The sequence below is a fragment of the Convolutriloba macropyga genome, unplaced genomic scaffold (genome assembly GCF_964194025.1).
Source record: "Convolutriloba macropyga unplaced genomic scaffold, txConMacr16.3 SCAFFOLD_2797, whole genome shotgun sequence".
NCBI lineage: Eukaryota > Metazoa > Xenacoelomorpha > Acoela > Convolutidae > Convolutriloba > Convolutriloba macropyga.
The window spans coordinates 1-17,942 of NW_027449540.1; the positions used below are offsets into that span (position 1 = coordinate 1).

The following is a 17,942-nucleotide window of genomic DNA, read 5'->3' on the forward strand; positions in this document are numbered from 1 at the left end:
AAATTGAAAACTACAAAAAGATTGGAAGAATTCTAGAGATTTTCAGCAATTCTAAACTTTTTTTATTATATTTGTCGACAAATCTGCATCATTGTATACTCTTATTAGTTTCATCTGACGTCTTAATTGCTCATTTTGTAACCACTCTTTTCGTAATTTTCATTTCAAGTTTGACTTGTTTTTACGATTTCTCTAAAAGTGCACAAACGTCCTGTTCGGTATAAAATTTTTTCTTTTACCTTAAATTTACCTTTTGATATGCAGTTTTTATCCTTTGCAACAAACAATTAGAGCAGTTCATAATTGATCTCTAATGAGAAGCAATTATTGAAAACTTGTGTCTTTTTACGACTCAAAGATGAGGATTGAGATTCGACAAGATTGCTAGGGAAAGTCAAGACTTAAAATTGTCTTTTGTTTTCAAACATTGACTTCTGTTTTGTAACGTTGACTTCTGTTTTCGAAGAATAGACTTTAAAAGCAGTTTAGTTTGTAATGTGTAGTAATTGGGAACTGATGATAATATTCAAGGTGAAAAGTTCATTTCGACATTTTTTGATCCGTGTAAGTCCCTTCATCCTATCTAACCAACCCCCGTCCCCTGAACTTGCCCCCCTACACCAACATCTACTCTCTCTCCAACATAACTACCATCCCCTCTCAACCTACCCTCCCCCAACCTACCTGTCCAGATTTCTCGCTAAAAGGGATTTTTCTAACTGTAAATTGCTTTTATTTTTCAAATTTCTAGAAAATGTAGGGTTAGAGAAAAGTTTTTATTGCGCAACTCGTCGGGTTGTTTCCCGTAATCTACCGGCTATGTTTTTTTAATGCACACATTTCGCTTGGCCGTTTTGCGTTTTTTGTTGTAAAATAATCTTTGATTTCATGAGTCACTTTTTCACGCACATCTTCTTGATTTTTGAGTTATCTCAATTGCTCTCACTCAGAACAAAAATTGTTGCTAGAGAATCGATGACAAGTCGCTGATAGCCGAGTGGTTAATACCTCCGTCGAGGTGATGGAATCGGACTCAGGATCTCGGGGCTTGTGTAGATCTGTAATTTCTTTCTTTGATCCTCGTGTTTTTGCCATAACTTTCAATAACACCTTCTACATTTTATATTTTGGACAAAATTTTTCATTCAGATCCTTACCGCAGTTTTGAAAGTGCTGCACTGCTTTTCTATTCTAAATTGATTGTCATTTGCTCCAAATTAATTGCTAAGGTAACTTGATTTATTTTTGCACCTGGTTTATAGAGATTATTAACTTCCTAGCTCATCGAACCAGTTTCCCGACGTAAGTTTTATCATTATGCAATATTTATATAAGGTCAGGCCACAATCTTAAATGTAATTATAATTTTTTTGAATGGATTTGTTTTCTAAAATATACTCGCACGAAGAGCGCACGTTGACAGTAAATCATCATGTGATGTAGCTGCTATACAAGTCACTACACGAAAAGTAATCAGAATTTCTTTCTCAAAGGTCAAAAGAAAAACTTTCACATATTTGTTGATTGGAATCGCAAATACGTTATTATGTTAGTCGTATTCGATCTGACGTATTTTGCTATGATGTTCCTATGGTATTGCTATGATGACGATATAGACTTGCACAATAAAACAACGCACAGATACAAAAACTTAATGCAATAGTCTATTACAACCTCAAAAATTAATTCAGCCTTCACCAATACTTTTCTGCAATCAACTAATTTTATATCATCTCCCTTAAATTTTGTTCGCATTCCTCTGTTTGGTAAAGAAAAATTAGTCGTTGAATTCGTCTGACTCTATTCCCTCTTCTTGTGTCTTTTTCTTGTCTTCCTTCTTGTCCTCTCCTTTCTTCTCCTCCTCCTCCTTCTTGTCACTTGAAGAGAGAAGGGATTCCTTCTTTTCCTTGTCCTCACTCTCTCCCTCTCTCGTCATCTTGTCACAGAACTTCTCAAACTCATCTTCCTCCAGAACTCCGTCCTCTGAAACAAAGTCAGTTTTAACTTTTGTGTCCATATCTAACCGCCCTTTGTCACGATTACAGCTCGGTAGACGTACTATCTGGATGCCCTAGTCCAGATTTGGAATTTATGAAAAGCCCTACACATAGAACCCTTGTTTCAAGGGTCCAGTGCTGTCAACAGTCAATGGCTTGAACTTTTATTGGAATTGAGGTGCAGCAAACTTTCGACAAAGAGAACGGTTTTCATCAAATATAGAATACACTTACAAGATTTAATCTTTTTTTATTTATGCGATTGTGCTTTCAGTTGAGGATACGCGTAATTGGGAGATATATTCCATGAACAAAGTCGCATATCTCCTATCGTTTATAACCATTAAGGTAAAAATAAAAACAGTGACGAAAACGATGGGAGGGGGGCGCAAACATAAAAGATGTAAAATTTTGTCAAAGCCCTTTAAAATCTCATCCCGTGTGGTTTAGACAGGTTCGTTCTTTTTTTACATAGAACGACGATAACCTGTGAGAATTTTTCTTCTTAATTAGGAATCATCGAAAAAACTTCCTTTTGTTAGAACTGTATAGTCACCCAATGAACTACACAGCTCAAAATGTGGAGTAAAATTGTGACTGAAAAGATGCAACACAAGTATGGGTAAAATATTCTGAATTATCTCATATATTCCATATTAGATCCAACAAAAAGAAATCAAAATGTTGTTAAATGATATTGTAAAGAGTTTCAAAAGAGCATGTTCAGAATTTGGTCATAGTAAAAACACAGACTGAGAAAGGTATAATTCAGTACTGATTTACAATGATTAGTGGTGAATAATATGTGACTAACTAGATGAGTCATAAGTGATGAATGTCTCCTTGACTACTGAGTTGGGTGGCTGTGCTCCAATGCGCTCGTATAAATCCTCCAATTCCTCCTTAGTGCACTGCTTGTTGTCATTCACATCACATGCACCAAACAACTTCTCACACCCGCTGTCTTTTGCCTACAGAAGGAAAACAATGGATCACCCTAATCTAGCTCTAGACCATTCGTCGACTTAAGGAAAACTAAAACTGACGAAGTTCCGTTATGGGAGGGGGGGGGGGGTAATTCTCATACTCAAAATGTCAGGACAACCTCTTGTTGGTTCAATTTTTGGAATTTTCCAAATCGGTCTGTGGCCTTCTGACATACGGGCTCCATTGCGTGTTTGTGCTGAGCATAAGCATTTTTCCAATTCAATTTTTCAATGAATTAGAATCTGCAGCGTGAGTAAAGCATTTATAATACTCGTAATATTAAAGCAATCGAAAAAGACAGATTTAGCTGAGAAATTGTTGAATGGAATGGGTTTTCACACGAAAGTGTTGGTCTTTTTAGCGCTAGTTGCAGTCGGGCGTTGCGCTTCGAAAAGCAAAGAACAAATATTTATTGGCAACCTGATTTGCTTAGCTGGGAAGCCGGTAGAGATGTGATTGATGTGCGTCTTTACTTCTCAAACCACACAAAAGAAAAAAAGATCATACCAATTATACAAAGTCTAAGACCATCACAATTTTTTCTGCAGATACACAACACCAAATCTGTCAGGTGCTTAGTAAGTAACATTATATGTCTTCAAAATAAAAATCTATTTTCATCCAAGTTGTTCTAGCTTGACGTATAGAGAAAATATTTTATCAATGCCATGAAATATACCCTCAGAACAAGTTTTTTGATGCTGCTATGACCCAACTGAGCCACTAAATGTTAAAAACATCAAACAAACACCCATAACATTTGCCAGAGGTCCCAACTGATCTGAGACAGCAGATCTATACGAGTGGTGAATTAAAAGTAATTTGTGAAAGTATAGCACATCAAATGGTCCAGCTGACTATAGAACATAGTTTAACATAGTTTAGTTGCTGGATTTATCGACAACTTTCTGAATAGACCATCTTTAAAAACAAATTTTGTAAACAACATTCTGCAACTCTAGGACCCATCTTAAAACCCCTTCCTTTTTTTGTCTTCGAAATTACATTGTTGGGTGGATGTGTGAAGGGAGATTATCCAGACTATCGAGTTGAGGCCGAGGAAGGTCGTCAAAACCGGTTGGATCCAAACTTTATAGCCCACCCTCAGCACCCCCTCCTCCCTGTCGCCTTTCAGGTCATCGAAAAATAAGATTCATGGAGCGGTTTGCCTGTTCAATCGTTATTGCGTTTTGACCATGAAATACAACCTAAGAGCTAAAGATCTGGTCCAGTCTGAAGCAAATCAGGATAACAATTCATCCCCCCCTACTCACTGTTCTTTGAATATCATTGAAAAGGTGCCAGTTTCTATGTCTCCCGTCAAAAGTTACTCACAGGAACAAACCACTAGCAGTTCCGTAGAAAACGTTATGTTAGACACCTCAACTGGTTTAACACAGCAGATAAGCGAACTGACAATAAAAGACGACATATCTCGTTTCCTGATTCCAGTTGGAACCATCCTTTTTTACCCAGACAGAAAAGATAACCTTTATAAAGTCTCCATCTTGGAGCAGGACTTGGTCAGAACCAAGGTGAGGTACTTGCATTGGGGTCCAAACTGCGATGAATTGGTGTGCTCGAAATCAATTTGGGCCTATTCACAATTCATTCAACTTTTGTCAACAGTGAAAAAGATACCGAAAGATCTATCTGCACGCATAGACGAGTTGGTTCAATCTGCAACACTGGGCAGTGGCCCATCAGGCCCCAGTGACAATCCAAGCAAATTACCAGATTTGAAAACTATTTGCAGTAAAAATATTCCAACGATCCGCTATATCCCCGTGAAGTTTCGAATGCCATGGTCAGGGATTATTACGTCAATCATAGAGGACTGCATCTCAAATCCTGACTGTGTTGATAACTGGAAGAAGTTTTTTGCAGTTAGCAAATGTGTTTTGCGTGCTTCCAACAGAGGAGGTAAAAAACATAAGCAGCAGGAAAACTCAATGATGAATAGATTTGAGCGATGGAGATCGGGTGAGTATGCTGCCCTTTCGTACGAAGCGGCTTCAATGAAGCAAGCAAAAAATAAAAGTAACAGCACAATGGAAGCGCTTGGCTCCCGAGTGAAAACACTTTGTCTTCAAGGACAGTTTGGTCGTGCGGCAAAGATTTTATCATCGGAGGGAATAGCACCCGACAACAGAAAAACACTCATTGAACTCAAAGAACTGCATCCAGAGGAAAACGAAATTCTTGAGCCGTATGAAGACTAAAGCTGCGAAGCTTATCAATTCGATGAGGGAAAGGTGTTTTTGCAGCTCCAGTCTTTTTCGAAATTCACAGCAGCTGGGCCGTCCAAAATGTACCCAGAGCATCTTCTCCAAGCAATCAATTGTTCAATTTCTGATCAATCCAAGCGGGCAATGAATTCCCTAACCAAATTAATGAACTTGGGCAGCAGAGGCCAGCTCACAAATTTTGTGGCTCCAGCTTTTTGTAGTGCTACATTAACAGCATTGAATAAAAAGAAAACCGGCATTAGACCTATAGCTGTGGGTGAAGTTATTAGGCGCCTTGTTGCCAAGTGCATTGCAAAAGAAGCAGCCATCGAAGCGGTTGATTTGTTTGGTTCAAAGCAGTTGGGAGTTGCTGTCAAGGGTGGTGCCGAGAGCATAGTGCATGCCACAAAAATAACCTTCGAAAGAATGAAGAGTGTAAAAAGTGGTGGCATACTTCAAATTGATTTCAGAAACGCATTTAATTCAGTGAAGCGCAGTCATCTCCTCGGCTCAACAAAAGTTTTGTTGCCTAGTATAATTTCATTTGCATCCTTTTGTTACTCGAAACATAGTGATTTGTTCTTCAATAGCTCAATTGTTGACAGTCAGACAGGAGTGCAACAAGGTGATCAACTAGGTCCACTTTTGTTTTCATTGGCCATCTGGCCTCTTATTGACGAAATTGAAAGCAAAATACCGAATCTCTTGAAACATTGCTGGTATCTCGATGACGGAATTATTGCAGGAACTGAGATCGAACTTTGTGAAGGGTTAGAAATTCTCTCAGAATCAGGAGAAAAATTTGGTTTGGAACGCAGGAAGGACAAGTGCGAGCTATGGTCATTCGAAAGCATGACAAAAATTGACAGTTTGATCAAGAGGAACTGTGTAGATAGAATTGAAATATTAGGAGCTGCTATAGGATCTGACGCTTTTGTTTCCTCTTGTTTACTCAAACGCGTTAAAAAATTAGAGGAACTTCTAGACAATTTAGCATATGTAGACGATCCTCAATGTGCTCTTAGTATTTTGCGTTTTTGCCTTGGTGCCTTGGTGGTCTACTCTTTGCGATGCAATTCTCCTTCGAACGAATCAAATAAAATCATTCGAAAATTTGATTCGGTTCAGCGTGCAACCTTTGAAGGTATTCTTGGAGTTTTGTTGTCAGACACCTCTTGGGACCAAGCATGCCTTCCAATCAATAAAACCGGTGTAGGAATAAGACGATCAGCAGATCAAGTTCAGGCTGCATACGTCGGATCTGTTTTTCAATCCTCTGTTCTTCTAGAAAAATTAACAGGCCATAATCCAACTGAAGACATCTCATTTGTTAAAGCAGTTGAAGAATTGAGCGAAATTGCGACGACATATCCTTCTCAAAGAAAAAGTCAGGAGGAACTTGATAACTCTGCCTTTGACAACTTGTTAGGAAAACAAAGTTGTTCCATAAGGGAAAAAGCTCGCTTACAATCTCTTTCTCAACCAAAGTCTGGTGCCTGGTTATCCGCAGCCCCCGTTCCAGCTCTGGGACTACACCTATCTTCCAATGAGTTCCGTGTTGCTCTCAAATATCGACTGGGTGTAAAAGTGTACGAGAACGAGAGAAAATGTCCTTTTTGTAAATCTGGGACTCTAGATGTAATGGGCGACCATGCGGTGTCATGCCATGGTCGCGGTGATATGATCTCTCGTCATGATCGTATACGAGACAAAATTATATCAGCTTGCTCGGGAGCTCTTTTGTCACACATCTCGGAGCAGAAAAGTTTACTACCCGACAATAACTCCAGACCGGGCGATATCTTCTTACCTGTATGGAATAATGGTCTACCAGCAGCTTTAGACGTTACCGTCACTTCTCCCTTGCAGTCAAGCCTCATTATAAATGCGTCGGAGAAGAGTGGTTTCGCTCTGTCAGCTGCTGAGGACAGGAAGTACGAACAGTACGCCCAGAATTGTAGTGAAGTTGGAATTCAATTCATTCCTTTGGCTTTCGAAACGTTTGCAGGATTTTCAGAGACAGTTCGTAAGACCCTCAAACGAATCGCTACTCTGGCTGATAACAGAAATTTGCAGCCGGCGGGGTTGTCGGTAGCCTTCAGTAGGTTATCTCAATCAGTCTCTGTTACAGCAATTCGGGGGTCTGCAATCATGCTCCTTGCAAGGGATGCGAGATTATAGACACATATGAAACGGGAGCAGATATTTGAATCCTTGTTGCAGAAGTTAAGAGGCGAGTCGGCATTGAATAGTGTGTCATCCATGAGCGGGGACAATCTATAGCGATAAGTTTTTGACTCACCCAATGAGCGGGGAGCTTAAATTTACTGAATTATCATACTAGTTGTACCTCAGTGGCGGGTGAAATGTGATTGTCCAGAACAGGAAGTTTTACCTCAAACAATTTTTCCAAAAAGGAAACTATGTTGATTGCATGATTGATTGCATGGGTTGAACTGATTACAATGATCGTTGATCGTTTATGAACCAAGATTTTCTAATTTCGTGAATTAACTAATTTCTGCCGATAACTTAAACATGCTTTAGGTTAGAAAACTACATCCGATCAGAAAAAAATTACATATTTTGGTTGGTGTGCTGAATAAGTCTACTTCATTTATTCCATTTTCTGTGCCTGTTGTTGTTATTATAACTACTTGAGCATAAATAAAATTCAGAGTAATGTCTCAGCAGTATGTCTATGTCTCAAAAGGACGCAGACTATTCATTTGCGTTGACACCAAACTTCCTTTTTTCAATATAAAAACCCAAACAGTAACGTTCCCTTCCTGAATTCAACATCCGAATTTTGATCTCTCCTGGGAAAAAAATTCTGTGGCCATATGTATCCTACTAATAACTACCTGGTGGGACAAAGCATACGCGGAACAAAGAAAAGAAAGTACTAGACTGATTAGACCGTTTCAACGGCGAAGAATTTCATGGATTATGACAAGAGGCTATATACATGAAACACGCTCAGCAAACGCAAAATTCAGCTGAAGAAATTTTTGATATTCAGAATGTTGTTTTTTTCAAAATCTCTGAGTTCAAGCAGTTTCCCAGTTATCATATCAAGGCCTGGCCACGTTCATCAAAAAACCACTGGCCATTGGTAAAAGCTACATCTCATAGAATTGAAACCAGTACTGCATAAGGTCTTTTGGAATCAAGCTTATCTCTTAAGTAAGAAAAATGTAGTGACCAAATAAACACTTTTTTATTACACGGATGCTGGACCCTGTAGGAAAAAGCTCAGCGTCAATCTGTTGCATATCATCAAGTGCTCAGCTTCTAATCAATCGGCAAGCAATAGCTCGATTCGACAGTGCGGCCTACTGGACTGCTTTTTTTTCAGAGAAGTGCCTCAGATCCTTCATAGTGCATCGCTAATTGCTTCAGTCAACAAAACGGGAGGTGATGTGTTGGTTTGGTAACATTTGGGGAAATTTTCCAGTTGCGATGGCTGACTGTTAGGTTCTTGCTTTATTTGATACCCGTCAATTGGAAGTCAGAGTATCGGGAAGTAATGAAACTGTATTTCACTCAACAAAAAATAGTGCTGCAAAACAATTCAGTCTCTGAATAAATACGGCATGATGAAAAGACATTTCAATGACCCTTTCGACTTTGTTAAGCGTTGTGATCTCCTTAAGAGAGTCTAAACCTAGATTTCAGCTTCCGCAAAAAGCTTTCGTGAGATAAGCGGTGAAAGCAATTAAATTACAAAAAATTACCGCTTAAGTTAGTGTTGAAGTTACAGAAGTTCACCGCCTAGAAAAAGGTGTTAAACATTTGTGAGATCAGCAGAGAATGCGGTAAAATTTCACATTTCACCGCTAAAATTTGTACATTGACCGCTAACCTTACAAAAATTTTACGAGCATGTTTTACAGAAAGTTGAACGAAATTCATTTAATTTTGAAACAAATAGAATACAATTTAGGGAGAGGTAGCGCAGTGGAAGAAGACGTGGCTGACATGCAGGAGGTGAGAGGTTCAAATCCGTGTACGAACGGTAATTTGTAGTAAGCCGTGAAATGTGGTGAATTTTCGTATTTTCACGCTTACTCTAGATGTGAAATTAAATAATTTCACCGCAAAATTATTTACGAAATTGCTCAAAAAAATTGGTAAAAAAAAATTGGTCAAAAAAAAACTTTTCCCTGCATATCCTACATATTCTTCAAATTTTTCCTCGACCCGGGGAGTCTTCCTAATTGTATAATTAAACACGTTATTGGCAAAGTAGTAAAACATAGTACTGGCATCACAGTTTAAATCATATGCTTCTCGTATCATCAGTCAGCAAGGAGATTATTCTCATCTATAGATGTTGATAGACTGATTTAGCCAGTATATCGTTTAATCAAAATACTTTTAACCGACAGTTGACATTGCTCTACCATGACTGCATTATGACCTTGCTAGACTTTCAATTCTTTTTCGAAGATGTTTGATTCATTTTCACAATGTCCAAGGGCCCGGGTCGAGGTTTCAACGCTAAAAAATGCTATAAGGTGTAAGATTTGCAGTGAATATAAGTAAAAATTGTAAGATTTGCGCTCTAGTCGATGAATGCGTTGAAAAAAATCTTTAAAGCAGTAAATTTTTTTTTCACATCTTAAGCGGTGAAAGAAACATTTTCACCGCTACCTACAGAATGCGGTGAAAAAAAAAATTCAGCGCTACCAGCAGAATGCGATGAAAAAAGATCACCGCTACCAGCATAATGTGGTGAAAAAAAATTCACCGCTAAAATTTCAAACCTTACAATTATTCACCGCTATTTTCAACGCTAATCTTAAATTCACAGGAAACATCATTGAATAAGTGACAGATGGAGTAGTGGAACGATAAGTTGTTGACATGCAGGAGGTGAGAGTTTCGAACCTTTGTACGGCGGTATCTTTTTTGTAAGAAATCCGGTGAACGCGGTGAAAATTTTTTTACCGATAAAAACCGCAAATCTTACAAATTTGCCGCATTTAACGCTTAAAGATGCGGGCGCTTTGCGCTGAAAAAAGTTTTTCGCCGCTATTCACCGCTAATCTTACATTTTTTCCGACCAAACCTCGACCCGGGGGGACTTCATTGTCATCATTGATAGAGACAAATTGTTAGTCAGATTATGTTTGTTTCAGTCCTCGATTTTTAGCTTGTTATTACGTAACATGCGATGAATTTTTACTGTTATGCATGCTTCGTATTCAAAAAAAACCAGGAACCAGGTGACGCTATTTTTCTCGTTTTAGGAACAATTCAGTTGATTTTTACTAGCCTTTAGCTCAAACTTTCTGTGCGCAAATTTACAAATTTTCCTCCAAATATAATGAAATCTGCATTGTTTTTTGGTTGTTCTGCAGTTTTCCTCAACAATTTATATTTCACTAGCCAAATAAGCATATCTGATCTATTTTTAGGCGGTTTAAAAACTTTTTACCGCGAAAAGGTTTTGCAATTGGAAAGCTTTGTCTCCTTCAGCAATTTTCTGAGCTTACTATTTTTTTTTCATTAAGACGACTTCATCCTCATCCTCAATGATAGCTCAATTTAATAGCTCGATTCGACCGTGTAGCCAACCGGACTGCTTTTGTCAAAGGGGTGTCTCAGATCCTTCATAGTGCATCGCTAACTGCTTTAGTCAACAAAACGGGAGGTGAGGTGTTCGTTTAACAGTTGGGGCTATTTTTCAGTGATGCTGGCTTACTGCGAGCTTTTTGTTTTATTTGATTCGTTTCAACTACAAATCATATCGGGGAAAATTGAACCCATATTTTGCTCAACGAGAATCTAGTACAGGAAGGTACTTCAATCTCTGAGTAAAATGGGTATAATGAACATAGATATCAATGAAACGCTTCAACTTTGTTAGTATTGTGATATCCTTAAGACTTCACAAATTTTTGACGGAGATTGCAGCTTATTGTCAGCGCAAATTGGCTGATTATTTCAAATTTAGCAAGATACATTAGTATTTTTAAAGTTTCGCTCGCTCTCTGGTCAATAATATAAGAAATATACAATTCAGTAACCAAATTGATTTACCACTGACCAATTGAAGGCTAGGGCCAATACTGGTAACAGGGGTAGTTTTTTTGCAGCATGGAAAAAATTTGTGCAAATAAAGTCACGATTGTGGGATTAACTGTGGGCTAAAAAGTTAAACGAGGTGTCCTGGACACCCAAACGAATAAAAAGGAATGATGTAATTGAAGTATTTGAATTTTGCATCAATTGGAATACCTCGATCACCCTAAATGTGCTTTTGGTATAACCCGTCAGTGATATTTTACACAGGGTATTAGCGTAGTCCATGCTTTGCGACACATGAAAAAATTTATGTTAAAGATTGTGAAGCTCTGGAACATTGAATAGAATACATACCAAAAAATTAATGTTATTATACGTACCGAAAAATTCAACATTATGAAACGTTTGAATATCAAAGCGTATTTATTGTATGTAACTACAATAACAATTATCAAGAGTTAAATTTGAAAAGCCAAATAACCGTGAAATTGCTTGGAAAAGGAAAGACCTAAATATAAGTTCAACTCCTAAAATTCACTAACATCAGAAAGCCCTAACATTTTGGAAAGCTATTCTGCTAAAAATTTATGAATGTTTTGGCAACCACTACAAAAGTGTCGGTAGTTCCCGACAAATTGATCAAAGAGCAAATTAAGAAAAAAAGAGTGTATGATATTAAAAAAATGTCAATTAAGTAAAGATTTCCGATTTATAACTAAAATAGTTATCAGAGAGTTAGTTGAAATAAACGAGATCATTGACAGCAGCAAGGCAGCAAAATTACGACTTTGAGATATCTTTAAAACAACAAATGTTTTCCTATTTATTTGTTTCTTTGTCTTTTGCAAAGCAATTGCTGAGTGTAGATTTTTGCTTCCTTGTTGATCTAAGCTATCGTGACTAAGAATTTGAGGCCCTTATACCATTTCGAACAGAGCAACATTGGAAATACAGAAGGGTAACTTTTTAGTTTTAAAAAAGTGTCCAGCCATTAGGACCTAAAAAAACAACTTCTTGAGACAATGAAAAAAATCGTCGCTTTTTTTCTGTTGTCTCCGGATGATAGATTTTTCAAAGAAATTTAACAAACATTTTAGTTTTCCTCCTAAATATATCAACCAGACCAAACTATGAGGACGAAAAGTCTTTACATTCACATAAAAGATTTTTTCGAAAGTCAAACAAAAAAATATTGGCGTTTTTGGACGAACTTGCGTAAAAATGTCGTTTTGGTTTTAAGAAACGGTATCAGAAATTGCGAAAGAAATTTTTTGTAGTCCAAGATTTAATATCGAAAGCCAAAGCATTTGAAACTCGCAAATCTACTCAGTCCATGTCTTGCTTTCACTTTTTCTTCCAAGACTTAGTTTGATAACTGTTTTCAAATATTTGAGAAATCAAGATTTCCTATGAGCACCAGGGCACCTTCAAAAACAACTGTTGTGCAACACTGTACGTCGACCATTAATACGTCATAAGAGATGAAATGTTATAACATTCAAAGAACTGTTTGTAGCGTTTTAGACCTTTTTTGTTATACTTCAGATGACATGCTTCAACATCCACTACGCTCTACTCGAATATTTATAAAGCCAAACTTGTTACTGCACTTGAAAACAGACATTCACATGTAGAAATCCAGAGGATACATACGGGATTGGCCCATTTTTACTTGAACTCGAGTTAGTTAGTTCGCCAAAATATAACTGAATTTTTTAAAAAAAAAACATCAAAAAAACATCAAAAAAACATCAAAACTCAAAACTTTCCTCAACTCAAAACTTAACTCAATTCCTTCTTCTCTCAGGAAAAAAAAACAAAATAAACTTTAACTGAAGAAGGAAACCTGGCTCGCATGTTTCAGCCCACATTTGGGTATGTTTGGGAATACTCGCTATGCGCGTTATTGACCTATCAAAAACAAAATTTTGACTACCACTTTCCATGCCCAGCTATCTAAGACACTAGAAAAATTTGACAGGTTTATCCGAAAACACCCTTATTTCCATAAACGCACTAACCTCTTAAAAATCTTCCTGATCTAATGAAAAGCATTAACAAGGTCAAATTATGAAAAAGACTCCGAATTACTCAGAACATAGTGAATGTATAAAGATTATTTCAGCACTTAAAATAGTTTTTACGGTATGTAGAATTTCACATGAGCGTCATTAGATTCTTCAGCTATTTATAGTAGCTCCATTCACCGGTTTCAGCACACGCCTAAAACTCTTCTTTAGACATCGGCAGCATGCAAATTTACTTCAAGCGCATTTCCATATTCTCTCAAGATATTTGAATAAAACTGAAATTTCAGTACAAAAAACCTGGTTGGTTAACTTTTCCCTTTTGGTTAACCTTCCCTTTTTTGGTTAACGGTGTTAGGGTCAAGTTTTATGAGCAACACTTTCATTTGCAAATATCTTATTTTAAAATTTTATTCTCGATACTGATGCTGTGAAAATTTACAGCTTTATTCTCGATACTGATGCTGTCATCTAAACAATCCAGCAAAAAAGATATCACCATGCTTTCTCAAAGAAACTCTGAAGGAAACAAGTAGACAAAAGTACAGTAATGCCAGTTTTTCTGAGCAAAAGGAAATTTTAAAGATTTTTAGATGGGATTCTATATCTTCATTCTTGTTGCGATATTTTGGAAAAAGTTGGTTCAGATTTAGTTAATTCTTCATAAATTTTGAGCTATAGTTGTTACTGATTTCGCATATTATAACTCAAATTTGAAAACAAAATTAGTTCAATTTTTTTGTGGACACCTGTGACTGCAAAAAAATAAAAAAATGAACTATTTTCATTTTCGTCGGAATTCTAAGCGAGAAAACAGAACAAAGACAAAAAACCGAACATTAGTCCAATATATTCAAAGACAGTATGCTGACTTACTACTGTCAGAATCTTTGCTGTCAATAATTTCTCTTATACAACGTCGGATTTCAGTTCGGATTCTCATACATTTTGTGTTAAAGTTTACTATATAACTTTGATGCACATTTAAATTTAATGAAATTTAAATGTGCATCACGCCACTTATTTGCAGCAAATCTAAAAATCCTCTGTGTTATATTTTTGTTAAAGCTGAGGACTGTAGAAATGAAGGTTTAAAGTTATCATTATCCAGCATCTAAGAACAAGTATTGTGACCAAAAAATAGGATATATACCTGTTCATCCGAATCTTAAGAGCGCTTGGGGGACAATAATTTCATTGTCCAACAGCAGAAACAGTCCAAAATTAAGGGAAAGTTTTAGATATATTGTTCAAAAATTAAAAAAATAAAGCATTTATCTTGTATTTTATCTTTTATATATTAACTATCTTCTATATATATTACAATAGACCCTGATAACCTTTTCTCTCGACTTTTGGTTAGCTCGATATAAATTTGACCCGGTTTGCGCTGACGGATACTAGACCGACGAAAATTCCCGGCTGCTGGACTTCAGCTTGCCCCAAATTTATTGAATGCCATTTCTCCTCAAATAATTTTGTCTGCTGTGTTTATAAGATTGACATAACCTGAGTCAAAATTATATATGCACATCATGAGTCGTCTGTTGCATGTGGCAATCAACGACAGGTAGGTCACTTCAAGTTTTTCCGATTTTCATGAACAAACTGCCAACACAAATATCAGTTTTTTTTCAAATTTAAACGACCGCAAAATGTCAAAAATTGAAGGCGGAAAAAGATGCTGTTTAAAGTACACTAAGCAGATCCATTCAGGCAATTACATTTTCAATATAGTTCACTTGCTACTACAATAATATAAAAAAATTTATTTCAGTTTTTAGGCATTGTTTCAACTGTTCTTTTTGTTGCACTGTATGTCGACATGATAGCTGGGTGTTCGTGGATTTTTGGGCATTCAAAATATAATAAAACATCAATAATTAAACACAGCCGACAAATTGCCGGCAAATAGCCACCGTTGACCCGCTTGCCGCACATTGCGATTGAAACAAAAACAAGAGACAGAATAGGGGATAGAATTTTTCTTAATGTCAAATTTTTTTATTTGTTGCGCATAATTGTTTAGATTCTAAAATTAGACTTAATTCAGCTTCTAAAATGAATGCTATTAAGCATAATACTAACATCAGCTAGCATTTGCTTCTATGAACTTTGCTAAACAAATACACTATGACTTAATGACCTCGCTTTATGAGTTGATCCTGCTTCTTTTGATTTTTTGATTTTGAGCGTATTCAATGCATTGCTTAATTCAATGCGTGAACAAATTTAAAATCCAATCAATTGAAACAGCGAGTGAGTCAGAAGTTAAACGTGAAAATAAAGACTTATGTAAAACGAAAAACGTGATCAAAAGGTAAAGCCTAAAATAAAAGAACATAGCAGGACAAGTCCTGACTTACAACTCAAAGGATTTTTATTGATTAAACAAAAACTGAGACCTAGAGTGGACAATGAGTGCATTAGGAAAACCATTCCCAAAAAGAAATCAGATAAAAAAAGCAGAAAATCAAAAACAAAAGATCGTATTTGGACAAAAAACCAATAGCGAGAATGGAAGCTGGTTCAAACAAACAAAAGTAGAATTAGAATGAACTATGCTCGGATTGGGAAAACCAATCAAAGTAAAATTGGTGCATGTGAACAAAACACCACTAGCAAATTTTTGTTCAAAGACCGTTTTCTCGCTACTTTAAAATTATAGTATAAAAGTTCACGCCGCAAAACCGCTCGATTTTTCGTTCCACTTCTTGCTTCGGCGTGATCAAAATCACTAACTCCAATAGAATTTCAAATATCAAAGTGTTTGAACAGATCTTAAAACATAAACCAACAAATGCCCGAAGAATTGCTCTTGAACGACAGGCGAGGCAATTTAATTCATCATGGTCTTTAGTCTAGATCAATTTTTACTTATGGGTGCAAAAAACTTGACCCCACCGGGATTCGAACCACTAACTTCCGGATCGTTGTCCACCTGAACCAACCACTGCGCTAGCCGTAACAAAATTTTGCTTTGCTGCAACCAATTTTATATTAGCAACAAGCTTTTCTTCGGAGCACTAGAGATCACTCAAAAATGATGAACGAAAACGTGAAAAAGTCACTTGAGAAGTCAAAGAATGTTCTAGAAAAAAGTGCAAAATTGTTAAGCGAAAAATTTGCATAAGAAACACACGTTTACAATAATTGCTATGAACTTCGTTCAAGAGCAATTAAAAAAGACAGTGTCCCAATCAATTCAAATAAATTCTTTGAATTGAAAGAGGAGAGCGCCTAAATAATTGCCCTGGAGAGGCCGACGGTGGCTATTAATAACAAAAATAACAATTCCTCTATTTATTGTCATCATGCTCGACCCATAAAAAGACTGTAGTTTGAATTCAACTGAGATGCTGGACGGCGTACTTACAGTCAATAAAATTTGACTCCCTCCTCTACTATAAAATTAAAGTTTTTCGAAAAGTAGAGCTCTAGACGGGAAAAGCGAGCTGAAAAAGCTGCTTTTCAAGGAAAAGTCTGTCGTTGCTATACAGAAAATCTTCGCGAAGGTTAAAATTTTTGGTTAAACGTGCATGCAATCTGATACCAGACGCAGTATTTGAACCAGATTTTTGTAAGGTGTTAGCATAAACCTTTCCGTCAATATAGTTTATCCAGCTCTGTGGGTCAAAATATAGATTATTAACACTTGCAATGTTGAGAAATTCCTAGAATTCCTGTCTGAAATTATGCTTGAAAGGGATGTTAAGAGGAGAGGGTCAAAATCGCCAAAAACTGCCCTGATTTTTGTCATGCTCCTCTTCGCTTTATCTGCTTATCCCATTTCTGAGGACTCTAAAAGTCCAAAGCGTCAGACATAGTCTCGCTTTAAAAATGTCACAAGACTAATACAATTGCTACGAACTTCGAGCATTTAATCTTGTAAATGATGCTTACCTGATAACATGGGACGAAAAGAATGCAGAGGAAGGAGACAACAGAGTATACGCGCATGTTCAGGAAAAAATTCAAATGACAAAGAATCGACTTTAAACGAAATTCTCAACACTAATTTACTGAGGCACGGATTTTCTTTGAAGCTAAAGTTCCAGTTCTTATCAAAAGTTGTAATTATTTCAGGCCAGTCTTTCATATTAATAAAACAAGGTTAGATTGAGTTAAACGTTTTCAATATCTAGAAATGCTAGAAACGGAAAACGTGACACTACTCCAATACAATGATTTGCATATCCTGATAAGAGGTTGAGCTAGCCGTTAGCACTAAAAATAGTAAGCACATGAATTGAAACTATTTTTGATCTTTCCGTTTGTTTTTGAATTTCAACTTAGACGCCTGTGCAGCGACCGTTTGAAAATGAACTATAGAGCTCAGCAGATTAACAGAAGATTCGTCGTGTACATTTTATTACCTTTTAGTTCTAGCAATACGCTCAAAAACACATTATCTTCTTTGTTTCTGCACAATAATAAAGATAAACTAAAGAAAACGAACAGTCAGCATTTGAAAATTTTGTAACCAAAAAGTTCAAAATCTCTTTGATAAAAAGTTAAAAATTTTATGAAAGTTGAAGTTCGAATGTTTGAGAATTCATTTTTCCAATCTTCATTTTTGGAACCGTCATAATGCTTCCTCTTTTCATTCGCATGAGTTGAGTTAGCTCTGAGGAACAGCTTCCTTCTTTGTGTGATCACTTTCTCAGACT

General features: G+C 36.6%; 1 protein-coding gene across 1 annotated transcript; it reads right to left on the reverse strand.

The window, feature by feature from the left end:
* Positions 1-1,693: 1,693 nt before the first annotated feature.
* On the reverse strand, positions 1,694-17,302 carry LOC142355129 (uncharacterized). Its single transcript, XM_075407388.1, has 3 exons — positions 17,176-17,302; positions 2,812-2,968; positions 1,694-1,983 (listed from the first exon to the last, which is right to left on the reverse strand). Exons 1-3 carry the CDS (start codon positions 17,230-17,232, stop codon positions 1,778-1,780), a joined length of 420 nt encoding a protein of 139 aa, XP_075263503.1. The 5' UTR covers positions 17,233-17,302; the 3' UTR covers positions 1,694-1,777.
* Positions 17,303-17,942: the final 640 nt, after the last annotated feature.